The sequence below is a fragment of the Syngnathus leptorhynchus genome, chromosome 21 (assembly GCF_054491065.1).
Source record: "Syngnathus leptorhynchus isolate UIUO chromosome 21, UIUO_Slep, whole genome shotgun sequence".
Taxonomy (NCBI): Eukaryota; Metazoa; Chordata; class Actinopteri; order Syngnathiformes; family Syngnathidae; genus Syngnathus; species Syngnathus leptorhynchus.
In genome coordinates, this window is record NC_141215.1 from 4,352,438 (window position 1) to 4,379,066 (window position 26,629).

Sequence of the window (26,629 nt, forward strand, 5' to 3'; positions counted from 1 at the left end):
CTTGGATTATACACTTCAGTATAAAAATACACACAAGATCAAAGGTAGTAAACATTTATTAATTGATCAGCAAAATTCTCGTCCCTACAGCATCAATGTTGAGATGATGGCACAGCATGGATTGTTTAACAGTACCTTTTTGTATCCTATAGTAGACTTGGAGAGAATAAAACCTCAGTGACATGTACTGTAATGTTAATAGTTAACCTGACAATTGTAAGATCAGAAACATACAGTATTCATGATTAAAAACATTGGAATTAAGAAAATGAATGGGACTCGAGCAACCGTGATTAATATTTGGAAAAACGGACACGCACAACCAAACCGTTCTTTCAATAAGTATTTAACATACTAAATTCATAAACAAAAACGTGTTAAGAAATGTATAAAAGTTTAACTACGAAAATGTCATTAAAACCTGAAACATGAAGTTGATCATAATTCCTATGCATGTGGTGATTATCTGAAATCAGAGTAAACATTTCCAAGCATGATATGTGTGATTAAAAAAACAAAAAAAAAAACAATTGGAGGCTTTTGAGGGACTTGGAATGTCACTTTGGAAAGTTGCACATCATCACCTTTAGGCAATTTAAAATGGTCTTCAGAGTTTGATCCTATGTTGTTTCACTGCTTAAGCACAGGGAGCTCCTTCGGCGTGAAAAATGCCTGCACCATGCCCATGGCAAAAATGTAAACCTTGGCATCCACCATGATTTTTTCTTTCTTCAGCAGCTCTGCAGAATGAAACACAGTCAGAGTCAGTTTAGTAAACACGAGTCCAGACGCCAAGCGCTTACCATCTATTTTCATCTGGAATTCATCAAGGGGTACAAGGATGACTTCCACAAATTCTGAGGGGTGGGTGGGAAAGAAAGTCCAGTTTGTTTATTGACTATTCACTTGGAGCTTTATTTTTGTAAATATACGACTCAACTTACCTCCGTCACCTGAAGAGAAAAGCACAAGAGGGAATATTAGTTTGATAACAACAAGAAAACAACAACAAAAAATGTCTCTCTCCCTCACCCAGCTGCTGTGTCGGGTTGATATTCTCCATTTCATCTCCGTTGATGTTGACCATGACGATCTGTGTGGTGCAGTTGGACAGACCAGGATCCAGACAAGTCACTGCATTAAGCGACAACAAAATGTCTTTCCAGATTGCACAATTAGTAGTTCGCCGAAGCGTGTGATTACAAAACATTACCCGGCGTCACTCCGACGACTTCGCCTTTGTAGCCTGTTTCTTCTTTCAGCTCCCTCAGCGCGGCCATCGCTGCGCTCTCACCCTCGTCGATCAAGCCTGAGATGTAATCACAATTTTTTAACATCTTCAACTTCTTTATATACACCACTTGGGTCAACATTTCATTTAACAGCACGGCAAATGTCCTCACCTGCAGGAAACTCCAACGTGAAGTGTCCCATCGGTGGACGAAACTGCTTCACCATCACCACGCAGTCCTTGTGCAGTGTCCTCTTCAGCAGCGCGATAATGCCGACACCTGGAGTTAGATCTCGCTCAATAAGTTCTCTCCACTAGGTTTCAAAAGGTTTGAGAACCCCTCCTAAAATTACCATCTGCGTCTGAGTTGGTTTGCCTAGTTGTCCTCCTCACAGTCTCCCAGATCCTGATGGAGGAAGACAACTTAGAAAAATATGATTGATTTCTTATGTCGTGGCAGAAGATAATCATACCTCGTGTTTCCAGCCGGGTCCACATATGTGGTCTTCTCCAGCTTCACCCATCTACCCGATGCCAAGATCTGCAGCAAAATGACACAATTTCACCCTCTTATATTTCTTAAATTATCCAAAACAACTGGTGCGTTTACGTCCCAATGCACGTATCTGCAGATGTGACCCACACAAGTGACAACTCATTCACGATTTTTTTTATACATTTGAGAAGTTACTAAAACACACCTCTTCTTTGACGACGTGAGGCACCGTCGTCTCCTTGGAATCTTCACTGTGGTTCATTGTATTTTCTGAAATACGAACAATTCCAGGCACCATTTCGATTAAGGCGTTGGATGTTTGTGTTAAGGAGCTGCTCAATTAGCAATTGGTTTAAAAATAAAATAACTTTGTTGCGTGGACATATACTGGTGTGTCTAATCTTTAATTTGGAAGATAAGTTAACGCCACCTCCATTTTGGACTTTAAACAGTCGTGAATTGGTAAATGTTTAAACTTGACTCACGTGAAACCACACCAACCCAGCCGAAGAAGACAACGACGTAATTGAGCGCTCACGCTGTTTGTACTTCCGGGTACCATGACGTCACCTAAATCTCAAACTTTGGTCTAGTCAGGTCAAATAAGTTGATTCGATGTTGAAGTAATGCTTTTTTTCCTTCCACTCTGCTAGTGAGGGGTTGATCATTTTCTCCCCATGCAAGCGTTCATCCGTATTAGATGCTGCTTTATTTGTTTATAATTGCAGGAAGAGGTTTCAGCATTTCATTTTTTTATTTATCTTCCAGGTACTCGGATATTGCCTGATGCTGCGCAACATCCTTATTTGGCGCCATCACCGTTGGATTTTTGTGGCTATAAAAGTAAGATTATTATTACTTTTTTGCATTCTTTCTGCTATCACATGCTCCGCAATCCGGTTTAGTCTGATTGTTGTTTTAGTTTTATCACCCACACTTCACATCTGTGTCAGGTCTGTTACTCCTTCGGCAACCTGAAGTGACCTAAACTATTATGGCTCATCTTATTCGTAGAACATCTCTGATTTTGAGTGTACCACTAAAATATTTCCGTAGTTCAGTTCACAACCTTCGACTGATGTTATTGCAAAATATCAGTAGTTTATGATACCAACAATTGTCAAACATATTATACTACACGAAAAAGTGATAGGTTTAGGTTTGTTACAATAGGAAATAACTCGCAACAATATTTTGCTACGGTATATCGATAGTAAGTAATGGGTACTCAAGAAGGGTTCGGAAGATATTTATTGCCGGACACAGTTCTGATACAGGAAGTTGCAGCATGAAGAAGGAGCAAGTTGCTCACTGTCAATTTTCCCTCTGGTATCCGATATTTAAGCAACATACAATTAAAAGGTAACGAGTTTAATGTGTGTAAAGATAGTATTATTGTATGTCCTCTTTATTTCTTGACCATAGCATAGTTCCAGACATCATCTCTAAATTACGTTTACTGGTGGTGCTGTGCTATCTTTCATAATGCTGTCAATTATGTTCCTAATCATTATTTTATTGTTTACAGTCTGATTCTTCCACTGCCTCAAAATGTAACAGATTATTTACTGGACGATGGGACGCTGGTAGTTTCTGGGAGGTATGAAGCACCACACTTAAACATCCAAAGCAAAAAAAAACCATTATTATTCTAATGTTGATTGCATTTTGCAATTTCCCAAGTGATCACATTGCACAGCAGCCGCATATTAACAACGACTCCGATGCTGATGAAGATATTCAAGTGAGTAAAACTGTCATTTAAAAATGAATTATGATTAAATTCAAGAAATGGTTGTGTTGCTAATTTAGACATTTGGTTGCTGTTTTTAGTAACTTTTCTGACCTCTCTAATTTCACTTTACTTTTTATTATAAGGCCAAATCACCCCGCAGTGTTTTGTATCTGCATTTGTCTTGTTTGATCGAGGAGTCTTGTAACATTTCTATTCCTCTACTACCCTGTAGTGGTCAGATGATGAAACAACCACCACAGTCACAGTAAGCAACTAAAACATAACTTGCGCGCATTTTAATGATGGATTATTGCGCAGTTGATCCCTGTGCATATCTCTACCAGGCTCCCGAGTTCCCAGAATTCACAGCCAAAGTGCTGGAGGCAATAAATGCTCTGGGTGGTTGTGTTTTCCCCAAACTCAACTGGAGTGCGCCAAGGGTAAACAAGATTGTGTTGAAGCACATTTTAGTTGTTGCCAGTTTGAAGATTGTCTTTTCATTTTAGGACGCCAATTGGATTGCACTTAACAGCTCTCTGCAGTGTCAGAGCTTAAGCGATATATTTCTCCTCTTTAAAAGCTCCGACTTCATCACTCGTGACCTCACGCAGCCGTAAGCCACATATTCACAAACATTAGCTTTTTTAGACTTATCAAGATGTGTCGCATAATCTTTCTTTGTCGTGTGCAGATTCCTTCACTGCAATGACCAGGATTCGCCTGATCCTGTCATCAATTATGAGGTAGTAAAAAAGTTCCAAATGAAGTAGTGTGCTTTTTTTTTTTTTGTCTTTCTGATAAATGTGCCGTGCTCCTCTCTTCAGCTGGCCCTGAGAAAGTGGAGCGAGCTGATCCCTGGTGGAGAGTTCCGCTGCTTTGTTAAGGAAAATAAACTGATAGGTAAGGTACCTTTTTATATCAAACAAAATATTGTTCAAAGCCATAAAACAAAAAATAAAATGGGATCAAAAAGGCAAAGAGGATCAATTACTACAGCCTCCAGTAGGTGGCGCTAAAAGACTAATTTTGGATATGGTCCAAAAAAAATGTTGAAGCACATATTTTATTTGTCGTATGCAGCAATCAGCCAAAGAGACTACACTCAGTATTATCCGCACATCTTGAAGCAGGAGGAGTCCATTGTTCATGCTATCCACCACTTCTTTAGCCAGCACATCCAGTACAACTTCTTGGATGAGGACTGTGAGTATATTTTGTTTCAAGAACTATCCTCGTGGAATTTGAGTACCAAATTGATTGATTTGTGTATCTGTTTTTTTAACAGTTGTGTTGGATGTCTACAGAGATAGTCAGGTAAGCCTGAGCACATTTGTGACAAGCTAAGACATCAGGAGATTCATGCCGATTTTTTTTCCCTTTCTTTTATTGTGTGGCCGTTTGCAAGGGGAGAGTGTGGGTCATTGATCTAAACCCGTTCGGGGAGGTCACTGACTCCCTTCTGTTCAGCTGGGAGGAGCTGACGTCCGGCGGGGAAGTGGCCCGGCAGCAGGTTAGCCAAGGAGCACTCGCAGCGTGACCCCAGTCTTCGTTCTAATGCGCCGTTGTGGGTTGCAGGACAAGCCGGATTTCCGCTACACCGCTAGCGAGGTGACGGTGCAGCCCAGCCCCTGCCTAAGCTACCGAATCCCACGCGACTTTGTGGACCTGTCCACTGGAGAGGATGCTTACAAACTCATCGACTTCCTCAAGCTGGTGAGTGGATTCATCCAAAGAAAGCTGCATGGAAGAGCAGCGCATAATTTTACATCCTATCCCATCTGGCACTTTTTTTTTTATAAATCAACAATAAGAATATTAGGGTTAAAAATGTGTCACTGTTTTTTTAAATAAACAACGACTTTCTCTAAACCAACAGCAGAAAAGCCAACAGGAGGACGAAGAGGACGACGAGGCGCCGCAGTGACTTTTAAGTTCCTTGCACGAAGTGACTTGACACCCCGCCCCACCCCTCAGGTGTCCTGAAGCAATCCAATCTGGACATAAGAGAAAATTGTTACGGTTGGCGACCATAGCTCACGTATCATGTTTAGCCTCAGTCCCTTTTTATCTTAAATCCCGACTGCCTTTCTCAACCCCTGAGGAAACTTCTTTATTTAACACTAAAGCTCTTGATCACCCAGTCACCTTTAATGCTTCTTTGCCGCCGCCCTCCCGTTCGTCCCAACAAATTTAGTCTGAGCATTCCTGACAAACTCATTGCCTCCATCCTTCAGCGCCCCCCCTCCTCCCCTTTTATTTTTCTTCGCGTGTGCGGTTTTCCCATCATGCATCTCTGTAGACCGCCGCCCTACGGACCCCCCCATTAAACTTGTTGTCATTTATCGACTGAGCTGTCACGTCTGGTGGATGCCCCCAAACTACCACATTCGGAATTGATTGTGCTTTTACATAACGGCTCCAATTACGCCACGAGCCAAACGAGCTCCGAGCGGCCCTCTTCACTTTGTGTCGTGTAGCGTGTGCTGGAGTGTGTACTCTCCCACCGGCGCACCCCACCCCACCTCATTTCCGCCCCCCCTCAGCTGAATTGAAATAGCAATTACAGGAGTGTAGAAAAAGCTGGCGAGCTGGGAGTTCTAGTTAAAGGGCCTCGCGTGTGGAAAATACTGCAGGTTTATCATCATTATGGGATGCGGGCCGACATACACCCGCAGCGTCCTGCTTTGACCCTTTGCTTCATACTGAATACATATATCCCATTCCTACAATATGGTAGATATTGCAGAAATCAACTGTACCACCATGAAACACCTCCAGTAGTCTTCAAGGGTGAGTACTTTTACTCTATTTTATTTGTATGGTCATCTTTGTATACAGTCAGGATGGGACTCCAAAAGCATCGTACAGTTAATAAAGGTTTATAATGCCAGCAGGCCACAATTTGCTGACTCAGTCCAAAGGGCGAGTGGGAGGGGAGGGGGTGAGGAGCCAGCCGTGTTTTCCTTGGCTACAGCTGAGAAAGGGCTGCAGTGCTTTGCAGTCAGAATACTCATGAGCAGCCAGGACTGCGCCTCTTCCCCCCCCCCCCCCCCCCCTCCCGTTCTTCACTGCCTGTGTCCATGCAAGTATTAAGGCCAGTGTGAGTTGTTGTCGTCCTACAGCCTGAGATGACCTCTACAGCTGTCCCAACCGACTGTGAAGATCAAATGCCCTCCTCCCTCTGGTATGCTAACAGCAATGAAGTAATGTAGGTGGGACTATACTGACCTAAATTGGGGGGGGTCGGGGTATTGTTGGCTGTCATATTATGCTGCATTGCTTAAACTGGAAAGGCACTGACAGCTTTTCAATTAATCTCCAGGTGACAGCATTTCTTGTGTCAAGTTTGACAGAGAAGCCGAGGTAAATACAGGAAATTGTCATAATAAAGTCCATTAAACTAATGCTCCATTTTCTAAATTTCCATCAAATCTAAAAATACAAAAGACATAAAATGTGTTTTTTATGTGGCAGTTAAAAAGTGCAAAAAGTCCTAAAAATTTTTTTGATTAGTCAACTAAATGTAATTTGTGCCGGTCAGGCTGAAAATTCTAAACCCACCTTATGCTTTTATTTTTAAAGGCTGCGACAGGAAGTAGAAAAACATCGGGAAATTTGACAGCTGAGGGAGGAAGAAGAGGAGGAGGTGAGAGAGCGATGGAAAGGGGGAGGGCGACGAGACAAGCAGGGTACACGGCAACCTGCTGGAGGACTCACATGGTCCTGCCGCAGCTAAGCTCTCGCTACCGGGTTCAGCTCTCACAAAACTCACAAGGCTCGCCTTTTGTTATTTCCAATAATTCTTTTTTTTCTTCCCTTGCATCCCTCCTCCCCCCCACCCCACCTTGAGCAACGCCATGGCTCGGGAGAACGGAGACACCAGCGGGGGGGAGACGTGGAAGAAGCAGGTCGACGACATTAAGAAGATGTTTGATCTGAAGGAAGTCCTCGGGACGTGAGTAGAAACAACTTCCACCGTCCTTGACGTTCCTTGAGCATCCATCCGTCCTAGCGTGCAAACAAAGTGACTTTGCGGTAACATCATTTGGACTTGATCAGCACCGGACCGTCAAATATTCTCATTTGGGATAATGGGCTGCCGTTGCGGAAGCTTGACAGGGCTCATTAATTACTCTCACTTTTCTAAGTCAGTTCATTTTTTTCCCCTTGTTGATCTCATTGTAATAACAGTACAATCATAAATATTTATAGTATAGATTATGCAAATCATAGGAGTGGAATTACATGACTAGGATCTCAATACTATGTTTGTCCCAAAATGTATTGTTGTTATGATTGTAACCACTTTATATTATTATTATCATTATTGTTATTATTATTATTAATGGAGGATGAGCAATAGATATGATTCTCGGCGGTTTGACAGTTCAATATTGTTTTGTACTCGTCTCCAGATTATTACCCAAAACATGTAATTGGTTGTTCCGTTCCCCCGACAAAGTTTGCTACTCGCTGACCTATTAGTCGTATCGACTCCTATTAGCAAGGCTCATAAAGCAAAGCTAACAGTGCCGCTAACATTGGCGTTAAGATTCTAAATGGGAGTTTTTCCAGGACCACAACATCTGGGCCATTTTTTTGCACACGGCTGTGACCTCCTGTTCAAAAGTGATCTCCTCACTATTCCCCGAGAGAGGGATTCTTGTTGACAACAGCAAGCTTTTAACAGACTGAAGAAAGGCGCTCTCTCAGCACAAGTGACAGTTTTGTCGTCGCACTTGCCCGTTTTTTTTTTTCCCGCTTGAATTGACACACTTGTGTCTTGAGAGGGATGTTTCTCGCCTCCTCTTCTTCCTTTTTCCTGCCCCCAGGCTCCCCATAATCCTGACAGCTAGTCGCAGTCTGCTGGTCTTTTTTTTTTTTCCTCTCTCTCTCTCCTGTGACTGGTTTGGATGGCAGCCTGGAGGAGCAGTGGGGGGGGGGGTTCACGAACACATGGGACGGATGTAGATTGGGATTAACCAGGTCGGGATTTAGAGGGCCTTCAACCTGAATAGAAGACAAACATTTGGGCCGGTTGTGTCGTAAGGTTTAACCTCAGCTGTTGACCGGATACGGAGTAGAACCGAGCCCTGTTTTGCAATAGCCACACATTAACTAAGCAAAAGTGCCGCTAGCAGAAGGCAAGAACTGGGTGGCCGACAAGCGGTCACGGAGGAGTGATTTTTGATGAGAGGCAGAAATGATAAATGTGTGTGACGATTCATTTGAACGGGCATTTCCTGTGAATTAAAACAGACAGGATGTGATGTCGTCCATCGAGCCCATCACGCTTGACTCTCCTCTCCGGGTCACACTGCCCTTGGCATAATGACTGCGTATCCGCAGCTTCCATGAATTCTGCCGTGGAATTATTTGTCGTCTAGCTTCAATGCTTTCATTTCCGTGTCAAGGTACAGCCGGACGGAAGAAGGAAATTCAAATAGGCCAAGTGTTAGCGTTGCCCTTTGCATGGGTTGTCACACGGCCGAGTACCGAGTGGTATCGAACGTTTAGCTGTTTGTCCCATTCACTAAGCGGCCATTTTGGTTTTCTACTAACAACTCGAGCGCCGGCGCATCCGAAACTCTTGCCTACGATAGCAGGACATCACCTTCTTTGTAATATGTCACCTTACCCTCATGCCGCTGTCGTTCACTCCTCAATAATTCAATACTTAGCTTCTTGTTTTTTTGTTTTTTTTTTGTGTCTCACCCGCACCGCTTAGCAAGAGACGTGAGAGGAGGACAGCGGTCCTAAAAAAACAAAAAGTAACAATTACAGCCAAGTGTCAGCTCATGATAAAGAAAGTGAAACCAAGAGGCCCCCAGAAAGACAAAATGTGTGACGCCGACGCACCGGTGTGGTTAGCGATAGCGCTGATGCGTTGTGGGAATGTTGCCGTGTCACCCAGAGCACCCTGCCCTTAATTGCTGCTCTAATTCCCTGCTGCCGCCTCAGTTTCTGGAACTCCCTTCCACACTTACTCTATAGTTCTCGCTCCATATATTGCGCAACTGCTCTAAATTTGACCAAAGTGTATTTTGTGTCATTTTCCAAATTGCATAAATTACATTTACCACTTGCTTAGAGCTCACTCCAGACTAAACGCGAAGGTAAGTTTACTATTTTGCACTCAGAGAGCCGGGGGTCTCGCTTTGCAGATTGACACGTGCGTCCGGCGTATTAATGAGTATAAACTATAGTCCATTATCGGATCGTCGCACTATTTTAAGCCTCACATCCAGCTCGTAATGGCCTTCAAGCTAAAAGCTTGCTGACGAACGTGTGCGCCGGCGACACATGAAAAGGTCATTTAAGAACACTTTGTGTTTTGAGCCAAAAAAGCTCGGGAAGGAAGTTTTTGAATAAATTCATTTTTCACCCATGTAGTCATCAGGCCCTTTTATTACCATCCATTTCCTTTCCAACTGGCACAGCTTGTCTTGATCTCCTGCTGTGTCATTTAAGGAAACGAGAAAAAAAATAAAAAATAAAATCCCAGTCCGAAAAGGTTGTCCATCTATCTTCCCTCGCGCACAGATAAGAAACATGACGTTTGATGTTGATTGAAGAAACTCAAGTGCTGTGTGCAGCTGAGGCAAGCGAGATGTTAAAGCGACAGGAAGATTTGGTTTCAGTGATGTTGCGCAACCCCACCGGGTCTTGATGCTATTTGTTGTTCTTGAGGGAAATCAGGACCCGGGACTGCTTGTAGTACACAGGAGCCGATACAACCTATTTTGTCGCTCGCAGGAGGAACTTAGATTGGTTTTTCCTTCTCCGTTATTGTACAGAAGTTTATTCCGTGCTCCAAAGGAGTGTAATTGTGTAGTTGCTATCAGTAAGCCGGCATGCTGCGACATGCCTGCTTTTGCTCTCTCGTGAGCACAAACCAACTACCGATATGAATGCGGAATTTCCCCGTGAAGCCCCGAGCAGTCAAATTACAAGCGGCAAAATGAAATTTAAAAAAAAATGCTTTGTGTAATACAATACTCATAGCAATATATGTCCAAATATTGGCAGTTGCCGTGGTAACACCCTAGCTGGCGTTTCCCGACCGATTATGAATGATCATGTTATTTTTTTTTCTTGTAATTCAAGCGCAGTCATTTCACGGCTGGCCGCCGCACGCTTTGTCTTTTTCAAACACGCATATATACGTTGAGAAATTTCCGAGCACTCTCATATAGTCATATTGTAACACGCGTGGTGCTCTGCTAAAGCTTAGCCCTGAAGTACGACCCACTTGTGAAACGCATGTTTTGACTCGTGCCAATTTCCCGGCTGTCAATCGTGAAGATTTATAAGGTCAGCAAAGATTGACTCAGAAGCGGCAGTGTGTTATTACTCCCAGGGAACCCTGTGCCAACATTGACCAATCTTTGAACAGTTTCTGCTCTGAATGGCATTGGTGAGTGTGACATTGCTTCCTCATTGTACTCCATTTTTAATTGGCCTTATGATGAAAAATGTAAACAGAAGCGAAGCCTCCTCATATCCTGCGGCGGTCAGCCTTGTTGCCATGGCGAATTCATCCATGGCCGCGTTTGGGTACTTATGAAAAGGAACACACAAAGCAGACATTGAGCGCCGTCATACGTTCATGCGGTCGCTTTCCCTTTTTCATCAATGAAACGCTGAGCTGTGCCATGATCTGATTGGTTGTTTTTTCTCTAAGGGGAGGGAAGAGGGGGGGGGGGTAATTGGCTCTCAATATATCCGGACTGTGCTTTTCTTGTTTGCGACATCGATTCCTCCATTTGGCCTGCACGCGTGCGCGCTTCTTGTTTTTCCCCGTTAATGTTTAATTCCGTCCCACAGACCCCAGCATGCACCTTCCATCTGCCGCAGAATTTGCTGCTAAGAGTCCAGCCCCTTCTGGTCCGCCCCATATGGGCCATGGCGCCGATTACGCACTTTGAGAGCGACTCTCTGCCAATTGTGCAGATTTGGGGGGTTTTTGTGCAGGCATTTTCTTTGGGCGCGTTCCGCCATCTTCATCCCCACTCGTCGGAGCCACAGTGAGGATACAGACTATAATTGGCTCTTAATTGCTGCCGTGGCAACAGTGCTATTTAAGCTGTGTGAATGTGCACCAAAAAGGCACACAAGGGAGCTGTTAACGCTCTTTCCTTCTACATGGTAAATATTTTTACAAATGGAGTGCATGTACGTGTTTTATTCTTTTTAACCTCTATTGCAGCTGTATTAGAATCTGCAGCCATCACGCCGATCTCTCTTGTTGCCATAGTGATTCAGCAAAGCGTTTTTTTTTGTTTTTTTTTTTCCACATGTGGGTCGGGTGAGACCCCCGACAACAAACCCTTGAAAGGGTTCTGGAACTGCTAAATTGTGGTCGATTCATAAGAACTGATGAGAAATTGTCCTTTGATGGCTCCTCCGCATCACTTACATGAAAGGACTAACGTAATGTCACGTGAAGCAGGGGGGGGGGGCACAAAGGAACAAAAAGCAGACAACGATTTGCGGTGGCCATTGTATTGGCATCAAATCAAAAGAACACGTGCGCTCACGCCAGTGACGTCGCTCGCGTGTTATCTCCGCCAGTGCCTCTGTCATTATCGGGCCTTGGCGTGACCGCATACCCATTCAGAGACAACTGCCACCTCTTTGATTACACCGCTAATTATTTATATGGCAAGAGCAGATTTACAGGGATGACATTATTCCTCCCAGCGTGATGCATGGCGCATTTGTGTGCGTAGTTTTCAAGTCATATTTATTCATTATTATTGTGTCAAACCTCCACCATCATAAACATTATTATTTATATTTATTTATAAATTATTATTATATAATTGTACAATTAATAATTATATCTATAAATAATTGATATTTATTTTATTCTATTTTTATATTATTTCTTAAAATTATTTTCAACTATACAGCCGACGGCATCCATTTCCATAAGAGTATGATGATTTTCATCCTTTTGAAAATGACAAGCGCTGATGGCGGCCGTCAGTCTCCGTGTTAAACGTGTCACTGTCACCTTGTCCTTCTTTTTGAGTTCCTTCCTTCCTTCCTCCCTCGCGAGCAAGCGAGCTCGTTTGAGAAGCACACATACACCCGGGCGGAGGTAGCCGAGCTCAACCGACACAATTACACTGGTTCGTAGAGGAGGAAATGTGGTGAAGTGCATGAGCCGGCTTTCCAGATGTTGTAGCAGCTCGTCTAGTCCAATCAATCACTCCCGCCTCCCTCCCCTTAAGTTCTTTTATTACATCAAATGTAAGGGTTGGGCTGATCTTATTTTATGGCTCTTACAATGTGTGTGTATAGTATCCGAGTTCGTGCTTTACGGCTGTGCGGCATTTACATTTTAAGATCGTCCTTCCTCTCTCTCTCTCTCTCTATCTCTCTCCTGACCTTTTTCCCCTCATTTCACTGAGCTTGACATTTTATTCAATGAGCGTTTGCATCACTCGAGGGCAAATTATATTCATGAGCATTTCTATGGATGCTGACATCGGCTCTTATCTTTACCAATGATTACAGACAAATATATAACATTTACATGACTGTATTGAAGACTCAGCCTCTCGTCCGCCTTCTCAGTACGGCAGTAATATTGTTTTTTCGAAGAATTAAAATTTCTCATAGTATATTAGCAGAGGGTTGTTTTTAAATACACAATTATCTTTGTGTGTACGTTCCCTTTGTGGCTTTATAATAGATGCTCGCTTCCGCGTGGGCTCATGTCTTAAACATACGAGCGGCCACAAGTGCGCAACGCTACATCCCACGCACATGTTTTGTCTACATTTGACGTCACCGACAGCCACAACAACCATTATCGGTGCGGGCAGGTGCGTGACGGACATTCCCGCTCTTAGGCCCATTACCAGGGGCAACCGGCAGCATGATCACTTGTCACGGTGGCGAGCGTGAGGTGAGAAGCAAAAGAGGGAGAGGAGGAGGTGAAGGTGACATGAGAGGAGGCAACTGAAAGGCGTGAGAAAAACACAGAGAGCAGGAAACCTTCTGTTTTGTGTATCTTCACACCCAAATGACACAATGAATGAAATGTCACAATGTTTGTGAAGCTTTTTTAGTTACAGTCTGGGCTGATCAATAGATTTGCTCCCTTTCCCGTTATTGGCTTGTGTTTATTATGTTTGCCCATCAAAGCGATTGAAAGTGCCACTGGTAGCTGTGCGTGTCTTTTAATTACTTGAGGGAGTGCTACAATTATGTTCTAACTAGCGGTGATAAACTGTGTTAAATTAGCTAGCTTGCGTTAGCGATTGTAGACGCGATGTTGTGATGCTTTAATCCTCCTTTGTGCTATATCTTCTTTTTTTTTTTTTTACTGTGAAAGAAGGAAGAGAGCAGGTTGAATATTGAAGGATGGGAAGATGTTCAGCACGGCGGCAAATTGGTGACGCTAAAGGCAAATGATCTGACGATGGGCTCATCGTCATTCATAGCACTACTTGTTTTTGTGATACGCCGCACACTTCCCAGAACACGCGTGAAGACATGGTCGAATTTGCATTTTCAGTTTATTTGCCTTCAATGTTTGTGTCATGGATTGTCAGTGGAAGAATGCCTCCAGTCAATCAGTAATTAAAATGCTAATTTGCTCCGTTAGAAGCCGTTCCACTCACTTTGTTCCTCGGGCCCAGTTGATAAAGTTTTGAGAGCAGGCTCTCAATCTCGACGCTAACCGCGACGACACTTTCTGAAGCCGCCAAAGTTCACGTGCTCAAATAATGAACCTTATCAGCACTAGTGCCTCTACAAAAAAAACCAAACCTTTTTGTTATTAATTTAACAATATGTATACTATTACGACATTGAGCTTCAATGAATGTTTTCGTCCCTACGCGACAAAATCGAAAATCACACTGCCGTCTTTTGCAGAGGCGCCTTTTCCGAAGTGGTCCTGGCCCAGGAGAAGCTGACGGGTCGGATGTTTGCGATGAAGTGCATCCCAAAAAAGGCTCTCAAGGGGAAAGAGAGCAGCATTGAGAACGAGATCGCCGTGCTGACAAAGTGAGCAGCTCCACAAACACACACACAGCAGCGTTAGCCATCTTATTGGTGGTTACTGGGGCAACTATGCATCTCCTCGCATGACAAGCCCCTCCCATCAGCCACCCCCCCGGGTCACAATCCAAAACCCATTTCACGCACAATATATATTCCAGTCGTCGCATCATCACGGCCAATAAAACATTGATCGACTCCAAATCGGATTCATTCACATTTCTCATCACATTCACATTCTCCATTCACATCTCTAAAAGAGAATGAATGAAATTGTCTCTTCCGCCAGCTCTGTTTGCCGCCATCATCCCGTCCTTAAATACACTCGCGTATATTATCGAGTGAGTGAATGAGTCACATCACGGCACTCTACTTTATCGCCGCTTATGCACTCATAGTGACTCTTCGATACTCACCTGGGAATGCCTGAGTGGGTAAGGCTCGAGCTGTTGGGGATTTACCGCCGCTACCAAAGCCAGCCACGATTAACCCACACGCCCACACTCCATCATTCGCGTGCGAGGTATTACAATAATGCATGTACAGAGACTTCTCCCCTTTCTCGTAACCATGGAAAAAAAAAAAAAAGAGAAGTGACAGGCTTAAATAGAAGGGGGGGGGGGATGATGTCAGTGAGGCAAAATGATTTCTACCGAAGCGGCAGAAACACGATCGCGGTTTAAGGACCCAGCTGTGGAATAACACATTTAACTCTCACTTTGTTCTTTAAAGGATTAAGCATGAAAATATCGTGGCGCTGGAGGACATCTACGAGAGTCCGGATCACCTCTATCTCATTATGCAACTGTGAGTCGATGATGTTTTTTTGGGGGGGAAAATGTTCAGAAGGTCAAAGGTAACATCACAACAATTGACCAAAATGTAAAGATCGACCTGACACGTTTTATATCTTTCAGTGACACGTCTCTGCTCAAGCAGCAAATAATAAATAAATAAAATCGAATTACTCCAGATTTTATTTGTTCTGGCCTTTGGCGCCGCAGGCTGCGCTCGACTGTGGCAGCATAAAACATTTATGTCACAATGTCAGACGAAGAGAAAACTGTTTTCCTTCAAACACTGATCGAAATACTTTACAGTTAATTTGTACAAATTTCAATTGAACACCGCGCGTCTGAAGTCGAAGCAGTATTTCACCACGATGGCCTAAATTGTTTGAAATTCACTCGGGAACAATGTCTTCGCAACGAGCGGCAGCTAGCGCGGCAGATCAATGCGGCGTGACAACGTTTGCTTTGTTCCCCGCTCCCCCTTATGTAAGCAGCACCGCCGCGGGGAAGGCAATCAGTCCATGCCGCTATGAAAATCGATGAGGGCGGAGAAACTACTGATGTTTTTCTTGTGGAAAAAAAAAAATGGACAAATTTTGAACTAAGTAGCGGAGGAAGTTGCTGCACAAGATGTCGCTAAAGTAAATGCTAACTACTTTTCCATCAAATTGCACACTTTTGATTTTTTTTACTTTATGATATTGATTCGTCCAGCAGGGGGAGCTAAGTGCCTGTTTAGTTGAACGGCAAACTTTTATGTGATTAATAACACTCACTTGATTTGTGCAGGGTGTCCGGCGGCGAACTCTTTGACAGAATCGTGGAAAAAGGCTTCTACACAGAGAAAGATGCCAGCACGCTCATCCGCCAAGTCCTGGATGCTGTCAACTACCTACACAACATGGGCATCGTGCATCGAGACCTGAAAGTAATTTTGTTTTTGTTTTTTTCAGCGCTGGAATAATGTCAGTCGCTCTTATGCTCTGTGAGGTCAAAGCGGTGCGTGCTGCCTGATTAGTCGTCGCACAAAGCTTAAGCTCACCAGATGCGTCTCTAATACCCTTATCCATCTGTGAATTTATTTTTACTTTGTAAAAAAAACACAAACAAACAGTTGGCTCATCACCTTTTTTGTTGTGTCTTTTTGTTTTTGTCGCTACAGCCGGAGAACTTGTTGTATTTTAATCCCCACGATTGTTCCAAAATCATGATCAGCGACTTTGGTCTTTCCAAGATGGAAGGAAGCGGCAATGTCATGTCAACTGCTTGTGGCACACCGGGATATGTCGGTAGGTCATTTGGATTCATTTCGAAACGGATTTCCAAATTGATGCTGCACTTTTTGTTTTTGGACTAAAACTCAGACATGAATAATGTCTTTTGTGTGTTTGCATTTGTTGTGATAAGACACAGATGTTCAACACACTCATCCACATTAGCACAAACAAGCCATTGCTCAACTTGTTGACATGTCAAGTCTTGAGCAGACATCGTTTTTCAAAACTTTATTTCACTTTATAATATTGCGTACACAGACTACTCACCCTCGATTTAACTTTATAGTTTATGAATGTGGGCTTTCATCCCATGTTGGAGAAAAAATAAATAATTACATTTGACTTTAAATGGTCAGACACATGCTTCAGTTTTTTTTTTTTTTCCTTGTCTTGTTTCCATCAAGCCTTCTTTGGCCTCCTGCAGAGGTTTCCTTAGTCACATGCCTCGAACTATAATGCAACAGTCAATAAACCGTAAACCCACCAAGTCAGATCTTAATGATAAAGAGCAAAGTGCAAAATATTTGCCTCATTGCCAAGCTAATGTTTTGAAGATCTCGTTTCTTCCAGTAACACAATCTCATCTCATCACTGTGCAAATGAGGTCCTCAATGCTCAATTTAGAATGCCCTCAAGCGTTAAGAAGAGTCTGCTTCAAATGTTCTTCACTGGAACACCACAGGGATCCGTACTAAGTCCTCTTGTTTAACATAGTTTGGTATAATTAGAGGATTTCAATCTAGCTAATTTGTCAAGAATACATAAACCTTCACAATCCTGGTGCTAATCTTGCGTACTAAAATAGAGAAAGCAGACATGATGACCTCACATGTTGGAATCGAGCAAAAGCAGCAGACAACATCACAATGACTCATGGTGGAACTATAAACAAATACTTTCTCATTCAGCACACAACGTATTTCGACCCACATTTCTTTCCTCCTGTTCCACCATGAATGTAACATGTAACTCCACAAAAAAAGAATCCGCGCAGCTTCTTTATCACTTTTCTCACTATTAGTCTGCGGCCTTTTAAAACAGCTGCACTTTCACATAAAACAAATAAATTTAAAAAACTCCACTCCTACTTTATCACCTTCAAGCCGCGCTTTTAATGCTACATAAACAAGCACAAAGTGCCTGTAAAAGCGACTTATCAGCAATTAAGAAGTGCCAAAAGCTTACTCACTCCATCTGTCTGTTGCAGCACCAGAAGTTCTTGCCCAGAAGCCGTACAGCAAGGCAGTGGACTGCTGGTCCATCGGAGTCATCGCCTATATTCTGTAAGTCATTTTCTCAATCACACGTGATTATTAATTGAGGTGAAGGATGATGATGCTGTTGCTAGGCGCCATCATCCCAACCAGATGCTGCTCTGCACGATGCCCTTATATGGAAATGATATTGTTCTGCTTGTTTTGTCTTTTGCTGAAACACACACACACATTGTTGTGTATTTTCCACCTGACTCGGGTTCAAAGGTCAACGGGCAGGTTAACGAGACGACAAAGTGCGAGAGATGGGCTTCAAAGAACACGCGGAAATTTGCGCGTGCGTACGAGCGTGGCCAACCAGCGGCTCCCCGCTAGCAGTTTGCACAATTAGTCCGGCGATTTCGACCTTGTTAGCTTTTAGGCGCTGCTCAGGTGGAAAGATCACATCAGGTAATCAGCCATGCGAACCACCTGGGAGTTCTAGGTGAGCCCGGAATTACGTGAAAGGAGATCAACAAAAGTTTTCAGGCCGATCGGAGGAGGGATCGCAGCAGGCCTCCTGGTTCCTTCGAATAATTTTCCCGCGAGTGTGTATCGATGGGGAACGGCATTTTAATGAGTCTTTAGGAAACTTTAGTAATGAGGTGCAGATGATGTTTTGTTGGCTCGGCATTAATTACGGTGGAAGATTGAGGCCGTTTGTCCTCGACACTCCGAATCTCGTGTCAGCTTGATGGCAAAGGTGCAAGTAACTGTGAAATCACTCCAAATGGAGCGCTGTGGAGAAAGAAAAAAAAGAAAAATGATGAGAGAATCTTGTGCTTGCAATTAAGGCTCTACTTAACTTGATTGACGTCAGACTGAAAGATTCAAGTGGAATCTCGCGGATGAGTTGATGAATTTGAAATGAAGTTTTCCCCATCCACAGGTTGTGCGGCTATCCTCCATTTTACGACGAGAACGACTCCAAGCTCTTTGAACAAATCCTCAAAGCCGACTACGAGTTTGACGCGCCCTACTGGGACGACATATCCGACTCCGGTGAGCCTCTCTTAAATCTTTATTCTCTTCTTCACACTGATTCCATCCTGATATTTTCCAGCCAAGGATTTCATTAGCAACTTAATGGAAAAAGATCCAGCCAAGCGCTTCACCTGCGAGCAGGCTCTCCGACATCCCTGGTGAGCGACGCAGCGGAGGCAGGCTGACATCAAATCAATAACGGTATTGATTGAGTCATGAGTGCTGACAAAGTATGCGCTCGTGTGCCAGGATCGCCGGGGACACGGCGCTCTGCAAGAACATCCACGAATCCGTCAGCCGGCAAATTAGAAAAAACTTTGCCAAGAGCAAATGGAGGGTAAGGTGATGAAGCTCCTTGGCCGGTTGTTTACCGAGACGGCTCACGGGCTCTTTCTCCTGCCCGCACCAGCAAGCGTTCAACGCCACGGTGGTGGTTCGCCACATGAGGCGGCTCCAGCTGGGCAGCAGCATGGGAAGCAGCGTGGACGCTTCCAACCCCCCCGCCAGACCGAAGCCGGCGCAGGGTCCGAGTCAGGCGGACCGCAACGGGCCCGCCGCCGGCCAGACTTCATCTTTTGACAACTTAGCGACGCCGCGAAAGGAATGTGAGTATTGAACATTATGTAAAATCTTTTGAATCTATTTTCTAAATTCAATTCACCTCCCCAAGGTGTGGCCACGCCAGCCACTCCCTGCAGCCTGGCCTCCGCGGCCGCATCTCCCGCGGCGGGGGCCGAGCTGAGTCGACCGCACCCTTCGGCGGTGCCCGCCCCCGTGCTCGCCGAAACCAAGTGACGCCAGGTGACGCGAGGGACCAGCTGGGAGGCCACGGCGCTGTGAGACGGAGGAGATGAAGGAATGCCTCCTCCTCCCCCTCAGCTGGTTCCTCGCCCTGCTCCGAGGTGAGCAGAGGACCTTTCGTTTGTAAGCACGCAGCAACACGCCCCCCAAATGAGCTGCCTGGCGCCGAGTCACATGTGAATCTCATCTCCCCTTCACCAATGGAATTCCATGTCCGTTTTATTCTTTTCTTTCAAACTGGAATGTTTTCATGTTTTTCTATCTTCACTTAAAGGTGGTATGTGTGCTTTTTTCAAAAGGCCATCCTCGTCAAATTTCAAAAGATCATGATCAAGACGATGGGTGGCCACTACCTCATGCTAAATGGAGTTCCCCCCCCCCCCACTTCCCCGCTTTTGTGTCTCATCTCCGCTCTCGGAAAGTGTTTTGTTCATTTTCAAAATGCAACACATAGCACCTTTAAGATGTTTTTTTTTCTTTGGGGCTCGTCCATCATTGTGCTTTGAGAAGTGCTTTTAAAAAGTAACTTATGACTGTTGCGAGAGGAAAATATGAGTTAGCGCTTTATCGAGTTTGCGCGGCGAGGGGCCGGATAACCGACACAGATTTGACACCGAGAAGAGATTGTATTGAGTATTGTACTTGTTTATTATACTTTAAAAATGATTTTATGAATGTTGCCCTTGAATGGACTCATTTAGAAGTATACACTACATGGACAAAAGTATTGGGATACCTCAATAATCCATTTCATTTCCCACTACTTCGAGGCGTCCCAATACTTATGTTCATATCGCGTTTTTGATCGTTTTGTGACGACACCCCAATTTCAAAATGGCCTCTGTTCCTCGCCGCCCTCTATCGAAGCCATGATGTCGCCGCGCGCCGTCTCGCTGCACCCAGTTCAGTCGTGCTCAGGGAAAACTGCAGCCGCACGGCGTGCCGGCCGGCAACCCGCCGCTTGAATTTCACTTTTGCAAATTTTTTTATTTCTTTTTTTGACTGGCGATAATGGCCTTTGCGTTTGCAGCAAAAGCAGAGCGACGCAATATATCAGATTGTCATTCGATGCTATCCCTTTATTACGCAAGCGTGGAATTACCAAAGTGAAGTCAACATTTTGAAATGGCAATTTTCTAATATATTGGAACTTATTAGCCAATCCAAAGTGTTCCCGCCGCAATGGCTGTTCCACGCTTCCCGTACTTGTTCGTGAATATGTAGCCAAAGACCAGAGTGAAATATATGACGTGAATTCACACGGGGCTCGGCAGAATTCGACAGGAAAGCGATGATGCTTTGATAGATTTTATATGATTTGATATGATCGTTGTTATTTGCCATCTTTTGTTTTTTTTGGAGTGTGTTTATTTCCTCTCCCGATAGTGCCGCAGCCGTTTCGATCGGACATGGATCCACCTGGAGATTTGTGACAGTGACGTGTTTTGTCTCCTTTTGTGGGTGTGGTTTTTGGATGGCGGTGAGTCGCTGATATGCTTTGTGAGCTCTCGATTGCCATGATTGTAAGTATTTATGCACATGTTATTTAAAGCCACTGCATGGAGGACAACCTGTAATATTCCCACAACCCCGAAATTGAACCGGCTCTGTCTTGTCCGTTTATTTTAGCGTATCTTTCGATGCATGTTGTCTTAGTGAACTGTCTTGACGGTTTTTTATTTTTTCATTCAAATGTGAATGTGTCAAAGTAGTCGTTTATTACCCCTAAAAAAAAAACATAAACACCGTTTTTTAGAGCTCCATGATTTTCTCAGAGGAAACTAAGCGTCATTAATGAAGAAAAAAAAAAAAGTTTATACATAAGGGCTGAATCTGATTATTTGTGATGAACCTGTATGCTGTACATATGGAGATGGATTGCTATGCATTTTCAAAATTCAGTTATCGTATTTTTCTTTTCAGGGAGGGGAGGGGGGGAGGAAATCCTGAAAAGTATATGAATTGGAATATTATACAGGAAGAAATCCCAGAAATTCACGTCTGCTTTTTCTATAGGAAAGAAATGATTTCTCGACTATTATCGGTAATTTCACAAAAAGAGATTTTGATGAATGTGCTGTACTGCGGGCAGAAGCTTCTTGATCATACTCCTCCGGGCTGGTATGTCTTTTCTTTTGAATGCAATGTTTAAAATGCTTCTGTATATAAATTGTGAATATAAATGATCATTTTCAAGATATTTGCGAATGTTTTGATGTGCTGGCTTGAGTTCGTGGATGAGCGATTGCGTGTTTTGATTGTATTGTCTTTGGAATGTTCGGATGGGGCAAGGGGCGGGACTAAAGTTCTTGTTAAGAGTTTTGACATTTGACAGTGGAGTCGAATGTTTAGTGTTCCAGTACCAGTTCAGTGTCAGTGAACAACATTTATTGATCTCAGGCTTGCGTTTTTTGCCATTCTAAATGAAGAAATCCAAAGCTGTGACAACTCTGAAACACACTGTTATGGAATTCAAGTGGCTCTCATCGACAACGGTATCGTCTCAGTATCTGTGTTGTGTAAAAAACAAAAACAAAAAAAACGATTCTGGCACCGATGTCCAACATTTTGTCACACAATGAAGTTTCAGTTCTACAGACAAATGCATTATAAATATATATATAATATAATATATGTTGAGGCAATTTCTTTTAATTAAAATTAATATAATTTTGGCCACAAATAAAATAAAAATAAAAAATATGTATTTATTATTTTTTATTATTATTATTTGTGGCCTCAATTATATTCATTTTAATTTTAAAAAATTGCCTCCACAGATCAAACAAAGTATGAAAATATTTCAAACAAAACAAACAACGAAAATATTTCGCTTAACTCAATATGGGTCTGAATTAGGGCCTCGACTATTGTTTGTAGGACTGAAATTCTCTCTGCAATGCTTGTTATGGTGACCCAGTGTCTCCCCGTCGTCTTTGTGTTGGTCCTCGCCCATCCGGCACGCCAGCGTCGCTCAACGACACCCCGGCGGCGTCCTGATGCTTCTGACTTTGCGTGTCCACCGGGCTTGTATATCGGATGCCTTCGACAATCATGTGCACATATCAGTTACCATGACGACACAGGCTGGATTCTCTTTTGTTCTTCTTTGTCTCCTGGAATAAATCCTGAATGATCACTAAAACATCTGTTTTTTTCATCTTCCTTTTCATCACACTTGTTTCCTTCTTGATATCGTTCTAATTGTTCTCCAACCAGCAGGGTTTAGGTTCCATGCATGTGGCAATAAGGCCGGATAGAGCATCTAAGGTATTTGGTGTAAAACAGATGTTGAGCAGACAAAAGACAGATGCTGCAAACTCTCCAGGCAATTGTTACCTTTCTTGGCTCTCGTTGAAATTCTGCATCAGAAGCCGGCAAACACATTGTTTGCAGATGCTGCTTTGACGATTTTCTACTCTTTGGCCACTAGAAAAAAGAAATTGGACCTTCCGCCACATGTTTTCACCATCATCCAAACCTAATCCACAATTATGATGCTTCCGATGGCTTGATATATCTATGAATGATTTACAAAGGCCTGTAAATATTCCATTTTTTTTTTTTTTATATGTCTGCCGGTTAAACCTGGAAAAAAAATGATCCTCTTTCCCTCGTCATTATGGGAAGTAGATATACAGAAGTAATGTATTTTCCCTGCATTACATCTCAAAAGGAGTAATAAGACTTTCCATTCAGGCTTAATTAGAGGAATATTTCAGCGCCGTCCTGCTGTTCTTGACCTCCTCGCAACACACATTCCATTCACTTGATGAAGCAGACATAGTCCTCTCCGCACTTTACAGCGTATCCTGACCTACAATTCTCTTAACACGCCTAATAAACATCGGGCAGCGCCATTTGATTCCAAAGTTGAAACATTCCATCTAGTTTATTTTGCTCAAAATATGAAAACATCACAATACTTTGCAGCCAATCAGATTGCTGCTTAAAGTGACACAAGATTTTATTCTATATATTGTGATAGGTGATATTGGATATGAATCATACATTTGAGCATTTTGAATAAATGTTATGAACCAGTAGCTTGATTTTCCACCCAACATGGATGGAGAAAATCTCAAATCTTGAATGGAGACTGAAATCCAGATACTGGGATGGTTTTTGTCCACAAAGACCGCCCAGCAGTCTCTCATAGTCCAACCTTCAGGTTTGATCAGAGTCGAGTTCTCTGCCGTAGGGCCGAGCCGGCGTATCGCCCCGGCGGGGGTTCTTCCTGCGTGATGGTGTTGAGGTGATGGCCGACTTGGCGCTCGGCCGCCGTGAGCCTCACCAGCAGGTCCTGGGCCTCCTGCTCGGCCTTGCGCGTGGCCTTACGGGCGTTCCTCAGGGAGCGTTTGACTTTACGGACGCGGGCCTTTAGTTGTTTGTTCCTGCGCTCGGCGGCGGCCAGGCGCTCCTGCAGGTCGCGGGCTCGCTCTTCCTCGTCGAACAGCGCCGCCTGCATGGAGGAGCACAGCAGCTGGGGGGGGGGGGGGGGGGGAGCACAGAGTCAACGAATAGGCTGCTTGTTTATTTTCCTCCCAAACTGGAGGACAAACCTCTCAGCGTCTAGCTGTGTAAGTGATGTGATTTACCCAGCATGCACTTGGAGTATATTACTCTTCTTCTTTCATCACTGCACACCAGGAATACCATTGTACGCCCTGATGTGTTTTTTTTTTTTAATTTATTTCTCCTCCAGTGACAATTTTAGTCCAAATCATAATAGACTGTAATATATTTGCAATTGTGAAGTCTTTCTCAAGAAAGTTGATTCTCTGTGGGATACCTAAAACATGCACACATCTGTCAAAACATCCGCATATTACCTGCCAGCTGTTAAAGCATCGTCTGTAAAAATAACTCTCGAAGGCACGTACGTAAATGATAACATTTGAACAAAATCTACTATTTTGGTATTGACTACCTGATGAACGTCCATTTACGAGAGCCGTAAAAGATTGTGCTAGCTTTGAGCATTTCTCTCATCAGCAAATGTTAATTATTTCTTTCGCATTATATAATAATAGGATGGGGTGTGTGGGGGGGTAATGGCTTATCTTTCAGTGGAAAGATTACATGGTAGCCTCTAATGAAGGGTTTTGAAAAGGAGAGGAAGTCTCTTGTGTGTCCTTCAGGGGGTGTCTGCTTCCCACGGGGCTGAAACAACAACACCCCCACACTCAATTTTAGGAAGTCACGTCTTGAAAGCTTCAAGTGTCCACCCGGGAATGAAAAAGCGTTCTACTTTTTCCCCAAACTGTATGGCAAGAGGTGACGAAAAAAAAAAATCTTGGGAAATTCCTAAACACCTGTATTGCCTCGCCTTGACCTGCACGACCCCCTTAAAAGACGTGCGAGCGCTTGTCATCCATAAGCCTGGAGGTCAAAGCCACACACAGACCAAAGATGCGCTTTTGCTTTGTTCTCAGGGTCACGTAAGTGAGTGAGTGACCTTATGTCCGTCACAGATGAACATCTCTGCTATTTGACCTTTAACCTCTGCCGCCGCTCAGTCTCTTGCTTTAATCCTCACCGGCTGACATGTCAGCGTGTGCGGCCAATCACGTGCTTGCCGCATATTAATACGTTTCTCTACCCCAGTGGGCTCTAGTATTCCCATCGGTACCAAAAATTGGACCCCCTCGATTTGATCTTTATTTTTTTTCCCCACCGTGTTAATGTCTGTATAATCAAGGAAGAAGCTAGTGTTGCTATAGCAACAAAATAGTTAACTTACAGGAGCGTAGTTCCAAGGGGGGTTGGGGGGGCCTTAACCCCCCTACACTTTTACAACCAGTAAAACAATTCAATTCCTTTTTAACTTGTCATGGCATGTTTTCTCGAGCTGCCCATGAGCAGTCAGCAGAAGAACAAAAATGTTTAGCTGACCAGCCTGCTTGAGTGCATTATTGTAATCTACACTACGCTAGTTATTTTGCTTGCTAGCTATATTCTCATGCTGGAAACAAACCTTGAGTATCTTCTTTCCTTAACAATTTGCCCCCACAACATTAAATATTAACACCCTACCCTGCTGTCTTCCACTGTGTCCCACTCAGGGCTGAAAGTGTGGAACGGCTGGCTCCCCTGAGTGCAGTTGGAGAACTGGAAGAGGCTGGAGAAGGTACGCCGGTTCTCGGCCGTGTCGGGGAAGATGGCGTCCTGGAAGTTGACGCCGTGGGGCAAGATGTTGTAGTTCTCATCCATCCTAGAGGAGAAATCATGAACATTCAAAAAGGATGCTGCACATGTCTGGTGAGATACTTTGTTGTTTGTTTTATGTCTCCACCATTGGTGCTGGAGTTCTCCAATAATATAGCAACCAAATATCCTAGTGTTGTTCGTGCACATCAACAAATGGAAAAAAATATTGAATTGAGAAGTTCTTTATTCATCAGATCACCAATATATGGAGTGAATCAAATATTATTCCTAGGGGGTGCACTTGTCAATGAATTAAACGTATTTGCATACCTGAGGAAGAAGAAGTAAGAGTAGTTCTCCATCACTGTGTGAGATTGACAGGAGAGGTAGCCCAGGCCGGTGAAATTAAGCCGAGACCCCGCCGGGACCTCCAGCATGCTCCCCCAGGCTTGATCGCATAGCAGCTCCACCTCCGCGGAGTACAGCAGCCCTTCCTCCGCGCCCTCGTACCCGTAACCGAATCCGACGGGGAGCGAGTTGTAGAGGCTGTCCACCCCACCGCCCAGGGGCTCCCGGTGGATGGCCAGAACCCGCGCGTATACGATAATCTCGGCCAGCTCCGCGCGGCATCCCTCGCTCAGTGGCCGCCACTCGGACGGCAACTGGCAGCCGTGCGTCAAAGTGTCTCGGTGCGTAAATACGCTAAGTAGTGCAATGAGAATAACCGTGAATGTCATCACGGAGCCCGGAGTGATGTTCAGCTTGAGTTACAATTGGACGCTTACAAATATAAAAAGTTCGCTCCATAAATTGGTAAAGCGCAAAGAACCTGCTGCTTTCCTGCAAACTTTGGGAGCCAATTCCAAAGTGTCCTTCTCGCACGCCTCCCTTT

General features: G+C 43.9%; 4 protein-coding genes across 6 annotated transcripts; 2 read left to right on the forward strand and 2 right to left on the reverse strand.

Moving 5' to 3' along the window:
• Positions 1–40: 40 nt before the first annotated feature.
• On the reverse strand, positions 41–2,206 carry nudt5 (nudix (nucleoside diphosphate linked moiety X)-type motif 5). Its single transcript, XM_085901969.1, is given in 8 exon segments — positions 41–740; positions 804–953; positions 1,033–1,134; positions 1,214–1,309; positions 1,404–1,511; positions 1,585–1,637; positions 1,705–1,772; positions 1,933–2,206. Coding segments are annotated over 8 exon segments (780 nt in total). The 5' UTR covers positions 2,026–2,206; the 3' UTR covers positions 41–630.
• A 757-nt stretch (positions 2,207–2,963) lies between these two features.
• cdc123 (cell division cycle 123 homolog (S. cerevisiae)) lies at positions 2,964–5,808 on the forward strand. 2 transcript variants are annotated; one of them, XM_085901965.1, is made up of 13 exons: positions 2,964–3,089; positions 3,256–3,327; positions 3,411–3,471; positions 3,695–3,727; positions 3,807–3,902; positions 3,969–4,075; positions 4,154–4,205; positions 4,287–4,362; positions 4,543–4,665; positions 4,748–4,776; positions 4,868–4,972; positions 5,038–5,175; positions 5,339–5,808. In XM_085901965.1, exons 1-13 carry the CDS (start codon positions 3,016–3,018, stop codon positions 5,384–5,386), a joined length of 1,014 nt encoding a protein of 337 aa, XP_085758091.1. In that variant the 5' UTR covers positions 2,964–3,015; the 3' UTR covers positions 5,387–5,808. The 2 variants fall into 2 exon arrangements, with proteins under 2 accessions (XP_085758091.1, XP_085758092.1); XM_085901966.1 differs by having other exon boundaries at positions 5,342–5,808.
• A 148-nt stretch (positions 5,809–5,956) lies between these two features.
• On the forward strand, positions 5,957–21,783 carry camk1da (calcium/calmodulin-dependent protein kinase 1Da). Of its 2 annotated transcripts, none has more exons than XM_085901964.1 (14): positions 5,957–6,646; positions 6,785–6,825; positions 7,045–7,108; positions 7,313–7,417; positions 14,356–14,487; positions 15,214–15,288; positions 16,062–16,200; positions 16,435–16,561; positions 17,757–17,832; positions 18,692–18,804; positions 18,866–18,944; positions 19,036–19,123; positions 19,196–19,391; positions 19,457–21,783. In XM_085901964.1, the coding sequence occupies exons 4-14, from the start codon at positions 7,320–7,322 to the stop codon at positions 19,579–19,581; spliced, it is 1,248 nt and encodes a 415-aa protein (XP_085758090.1). In that variant the 5' UTR covers positions 5,957–6,646; positions 6,785–6,825; positions 7,045–7,108; positions 7,313–7,319; the 3' UTR covers positions 19,582–21,783. The 2 variants fall into 2 exon arrangements, with proteins under 2 accessions (XP_085758090.1, XP_085758089.1); XM_085901963.1 differs by having other exon boundaries at positions 5,957–6,252; positions 6,585–6,646; positions 7,045–7,417.
• A 1,697-nt stretch (positions 21,784–23,480) lies between these two features.
• On the reverse strand, positions 23,481–26,624 carry ccdc3a (coiled-coil domain containing 3a). Its single transcript, XM_085902568.1, has 3 exons — positions 26,068–26,624; positions 25,624–25,801; positions 23,481–24,070 (listed from the first exon to the last, which is right to left on the reverse strand). Exons 1-3 carry the CDS (start codon positions 26,472–26,474, stop codon positions 23,765–23,767), a joined length of 891 nt encoding a protein of 296 aa, XP_085758694.1. The 5' UTR covers positions 26,475–26,624; the 3' UTR covers positions 23,481–23,764.
• Between the last annotated feature and the right edge of the window lie 5 nt (positions 26,625–26,629).